A 5,904-nucleotide genomic window follows, 5' to 3' on the forward strand; every position below is an offset into this window, starting at 1 on the left:
AATAAGGGAAAGTAAGTTTGTAGCAAGTGTAGTCGTTAATATAACATTGTAATACAGAAAACTTATTTCTTGAGTTATGCTATAAAAGTTATCTGCTCTTTGTTAATATTTTCATTGTTAAGATTACCTTTACTTTCTTATTGCAATTAAATTTAGAAAAAGAGAAAAGAAAAGTAAGCAATATGAATAAATGTGTTGCGGATCAAATCTCTAAACAAAAATGAGCGAAAATGAAAATAGAGAAATTGAGAGCGATTTCTGAAATAACTATATAAAAACAAAACCTAAGTCACATTATTGAAAGATTATCATTGCGAAATAAATAGCAGATTAACACTGTGATGCTTAGAAATGTTGTGTTTCAGAGCTAAAAAGTGCAACAATAACTAAATCTGGTTAACTCAAATACTTTACTCATCAAAACATGATAAAACGAATTACCTCTTTATTATCTATGTAATTCAGGATACATGCTGCCGATGGATAGATTCTCTTAGAGAAACAGTAAATATGAATTTCTTCTCTAGACAGTGATTGACATTTCAGGTCTTTAGCCCTAGCTGAAGAACAAAAAGTCTTAAAACTAGTCATTTTTAGAAGAAAAGATACCAAGGTAAATGTTTCCTTTTGGTCTAATATGCTCACAGCAAACATTTCTCAGCTCTAATGTATTCGCTTAAAATACCTCTCATTTAACATAAGGATTCTAGCTCTAGAACCCACGATGAGTTAGCGGTTTATACAACTCAGAAAAACAAAACGCCTCACTCCACAGAGGCATGTCATGTGTAGATGAGTGGAATAATATGGATTAAACCGCTTGACTCTTGAACTGAGGGAATTGAGTTCCAATCCAAAAAAGACTAGAAGTTTCTTAGATTTAAGGTTTGACTCGAGACAAGTTGTATTTGTTTAGCACCTAAAATTCAGCACTGAAGCCTTCTCCCATATACTCTCTCCCCCAAAATAACAAAAGAGATTGAACCGGAGCACATTGAGCATGCTATAGGAAAGTTAAAAACGTGCTATGGAAAACAATATAAGAAAACAAATAAACATACCCAATCAATGTAAAACAAAGGAAAACATACAGTAAAGATACCCAATCAATCTAAAGAAAAAAAAACTAGTTTTATCCAATCAATGTAAAGCAATAAAAACAGCAAAGTTAATGTTTTTCAAAAGACTGTAAAGATACCAAAATCGATGTATTGCAAAAAAAAGTAAAGATACCCAATCAATATTTTGTCTTCATTTAGTTTATGAAGCTATGGTTGCCCGGTCGAAATGGGTGTTTCCTGACATTCTGTATTTTATAAGATAAGAAGAAGCTAAGAAGATGAATCCTGCTAGACGTCGACCCACGCATTCCTTGGGGTGGTTTGGGATAGTAATTACAATTCTGAAAGAACATCTAAAAAATCAAACATAAAAAAAGGAAATTTCATAAATTTGAAGGAAACTTCACACTTCTGAAACTCTTACTTACCAAACATAATAAACTTACAAACTGTGTCATTCTTTACATCAGCTTCATTTATGTATCGGACTTTCCAGTAGCCTAAAGATTTCACCCCAAGTACTGAGACATTGATCTCATAACTTTGATTTGGCGTACTCTTTATTGTTGCCTTCGTGAGCTTGGAAAACGGTGTACACTTTACAGGTTCTAGGTAACACAGCGCCACCTCTGTTTCGTTCAACAAGATCATAAGTTTGGCGCGTGAAGGTTGGTTAGGAGACCAGACGACATGAAGCTGGGCGGCTGTTTCTTCCTCCACGTGGTTACATTTGATGTCATCACCTAAAACTGACATATATATGAAATGTATGGTTGCATATTTTAAAACATTAATACTGGCAATGTCTATGATTCCGAAGAAGAAATTGTAAGTGCAGTGTTTCACTGTGCCACGTAAATCCAGTTAAAACTTACTTTTTTCACATATGATGCAGACAAAGCCGCTATTTGCCGGGGTTCTATTTAGGTTTTCATTATATCTTCTTCACCATTTTTTCTAAAAGGGCTATTTTAAGGCCTCTATGTGTGTACCACGGCCATCGCGAGAGCTCTGCAACTGTCTCTTTCAGAGATCATCTACTACCAACTACTTTCCTTTTTATCAGTGAGGGTGAAATGGCAACGGAGTCATCCGTCAAGGTACAGTGGAAGAAGCACAAAGAAAAGCTGTCTAGATAATATAAAAGAATGGACCGGCCTCTCTCTTTCTGTCCTACTAAGAACAGTTGCTGATCTAAAAAAACGGAGGGATTTGATTACGTGAACTGTCACAGCACTCCTAGGACTACAGCCAAGGGGTAGAACCAATGTGATGAGATACATGCATATATAAAGGTTGGATCAGAAAAGGCCCGAAAAGCAATAAGTCCATAACTTACAACGCATGTGTACTTCCTCTCTACAAAGCCTATAAAAAAAGATTAAAATGGTTATTGTGTCGCTCTTTTTTCAAATATGAATCGTTTTATTTTTTAGTGCCATGCCCATCTCTAAGATAGTAGCCATGTTTACATATTTTAGTTACGCTGAAATATATGCGATGCTAGTACTACATAATAAGACCAAAACAAATTAGGTTGATATATGTGTATGTATTTTATATACGTTATAAACTTAATACAAATATAAAGACAGAGAGAAAGTGAGAGAGAGAGAGAGAGAAAGAAAGACAGAGAGAGAGAAAGACAGAGAGAGAGAGCGAGACAGAGAGAAAGACAGAGAGAAAGACAGACAGACAGGGGTAGATAATTCAAACAGTGAAAAAAAGACAGAAAGAGACAGAAAAAGAGACAGAAAGAGAGACAGAAAGACAGAGGTAATGAGAGAAAGACATAAATAGAGAGAATGACAGAAATAGAGAGAGAGAGAGAGAAAGACAAAGAGAAAGAGAAAGACAGAAAAAGAGAGAGAGAAAGACAGAGAGATAAAGACAGAAACATAGAGGGAGAAAAAAAGAGATAGAAAAACTGAAAAAGAGAGAGAAAGAGAGAGAGAAAGACAGAGAGAGAGAGAAAGAGAGAGAGAGAGAGAGAGAGAGAGAGGCTGAAGGAGAAAAAGAGAGATGGACAAATAGAGTTTACAGGCAGTGCAAAAAAGAATTAAACTACAAATGGACATAGATGTGAGAAGGTGCAGGAATGAAAGAAGGAAAAAATATAAAACAGGTTTAAAATTAAAGGAAATTTCAAATGAAATTAACCTGTTCACATACCTGTCAAACTTTGAAACCACAAAATGAAACCGTGAAAAATATATTTCATTTGCATATCAATCTATTTTAGTAATGTGCAAGTAAAGGGTACATCGAACGATACCAATATTTTCGCAGATCTTTTAAATCATCAATATTTTCACTTCAATGTAAAGCTCAATATTGCTTCCTATTTTGTTAACTGACATACTACTTCAATTCAGAACACAGTAGAACGCAGTATTTGATTACATTAGTTATTTCTCTTTTCTATAATTTTTTTTTATTTATTTTTTATTTCTATTTTCTTAAAATATTTAAAAATTAAAATATTTTGTATTTAAACTACTTCCTGCTTAGATGCTACATGTAAAAAAAACAACTGAATATCAGCTCTTGACGACAAGATGTCTAGGAGGATTCTCGCTGTTGCTTGTCAACAAGTAATAATGATTGAAACTAGTGCAAAAGGAGGTCAAGAGCACAACAAAGACTAATGTAACAATGTAGGATCTCCGAACACAATAGTATCATTAAAATAGGTATTAATTTATTATATATATATATATATATATATATATATATATATATATATATATATATATATATATATATATATATATATATATATATAGTATCCAGGTGTTGGCCACAACATTGGATATAATTAAAATAATGAAGTGATTAATTTGGTTGATTAATTAAGTCGATAGAACAATGTAATACCAACGAACATATAAGGCATCAGTAATAGTACATGTCTCACTGAAACACATTAAACTGTCTCACAGAAACACACAAAAATGTCTCATAGAAACACACTTACAAAACTGTCTCACAAAAAAAAACATTAGACTGTCTCACAGAAACACACAAAAAATTCTCACAGAAAGACACTTACAATAGTGTCTCACACAAACACACACGTTAGTATACAAATAAAAGACTAATTGTTAGTTACAGTAGCGACACATCATAAATGACGGACTTTAAAAGCGACATGTGACGTCACGAGTAGTGGAGATTGGTTTTGTTTATGCTAATTTTATTTAACTGGCATTAGGACTTTAAGGTCTGTCGTAGTTCAAGTCAATAAATTGGGGAGTGACTTTTAAAAAGGATAAGAGATGTGTGACACAATGACTTGTATCTTGGTGAGTTAGGTCTTGTTTAAAGCATTATTATCTCATTTATAGTTTTCCATATATCTACATTAACTTTATGCATATTTATCAATAAAAAAATTTTCAGATTTGTTTAAAAAGAAGTCTGTTAGAGTTTATTTCAAGTTCTGCATTAAGACTTTAATGCTTCTTCACCTGTTTAGTTGTACTAGCTGCTTGGATACAGAAACCAACGACCGATTAACATTTCGTGTTCTATCTTTTTCTTTCTTGTATGTTGTTTAGGTTTTTTAAATTTTAACAACCGAATTTTTTGAACTAAATGTGTAGTGAGACCTTAACAAATAGTATCTTCTACTTTCTATTGGTTTTAATATAAGATTTGTTATCAATTATTTATTTTTAATTGTAAAATGTGTTTTAGAGCTTGTGGTTTACATATCCGACACGCGTGCGAAATGCGCATAATCAATGACTAGAGCTTCTGAGGCTTCGTTACGCACTGGGTGCAAAAGTTTATAAGGAGCTATGGGCGAGATAAGGCAAGCGGTCCATAGTTTGGGCACCACTGGCCTACAAATTTAAGCAAGGTAGCAGTGTTAATATCGTTTCCTAACAGCACACAGAAAAGTTCTAATTATACACTTATCTTCTCTATAATCCCAAGCATAAACTGAAGGATGTTTTGAAGGAACTTTACAAAATACGTCTCCATCTTTGCACACTTTGTTTATTTAAATTTTCTTTTTTTGGAAATCGGTAATCGGTAACTAATTTGGTAATAATTAAGTGATATGGTAATCGGCGCTAATTAGTAATTGCTTTGATAATTAGGAGTGGTTTTTGGTAATTTGTAATTGATAATTGATAATTTAGTATTGGTTTGGTAATTGGTTTAGTAATTGTAAATTGATTAGGTACATCTTAATTTGTGTGATTTGAAAGCTGCTTCTGAATATTGAAGTTACCTACAAAGGTGAAGCAATATGAGAATCAATGATTTAATCATTTTGAGCAGTGTTATTGTACACCAGGGGTTCCCAACCTGTGGATCGATTGACGATTTGCCAGGGGTCGCCTAAGACCATCGAAAATATGGACTGTTATTGTATATTCTTCTATTGCTGTCTGTGTGTGTATGGGGGGGGGGGGATCGCGGCAGAGTGGGGGTTTCTAAAAATGGTCGCCGAGCATAAAAGGTTGAGAACCGCTGCTGTACACGATGATCAAAACGCAGTCACTTAAGCTAAAATTGGTTTTAGTTTATTACATTCATTAAAGTTTAAAGAATAAAAAAAAGAAAAACAACAAACGACTTTTCGAAAAAAAAAAAACTTTTACCCCCTGCCCCCAACTAAAATCTAATGTTATTTATCTACTCACCCGTTTGAGCGATCCAACTTGTTCTTGTCCTAGATGACGTATTGCTCGAAAATTAACTACAATGACTAAATCTGAGTAATCAGGATAAAAGTGCTTAAATTGTGTTTCTGAAAAGATAAAATGGTGTCACGCATTTCACCACTAGTATTCTTGTATAAATGTATGGTATATATAGATATCTATCT

At 33.4% G+C, this 5,904-nt stretch overlaps 1 protein-coding gene across 1 annotated transcript in view; it reads right to left on the bottom strand.

Annotated features, from left to right (window-relative positions):
- LOC129922926 (uncharacterized) overlaps window positions 1–1,817 on the bottom strand; it is a 5,779-nt gene extending 3,962 nt beyond the window's left edge. Inside the window, exons 1-2 of the mRNA XM_056011165.1 lie at window positions 1,490–1,817; window positions 442–560 (exon numbers count right to left, since the gene is read on the bottom strand). Coding sequence (XP_055867140.1) covers window positions 442–560; window positions 1,490–1,817 — 447 coding nt within the window. The remainder of the gene's footprint in view (window positions 1–441; window positions 561–1,489) is intronic.
- Window positions 1,818–5,904: the final 4,087 nt, after the last annotated feature.

This window comes from Biomphalaria glabrata, chromosome 14, assembly GCF_947242115.1.
Source record: "Biomphalaria glabrata chromosome 14, xgBioGlab47.1, whole genome shotgun sequence".
Lineage (NCBI taxonomy): Eukaryota > Metazoa > Mollusca > Gastropoda > Planorbidae > Biomphalaria > Biomphalaria glabrata.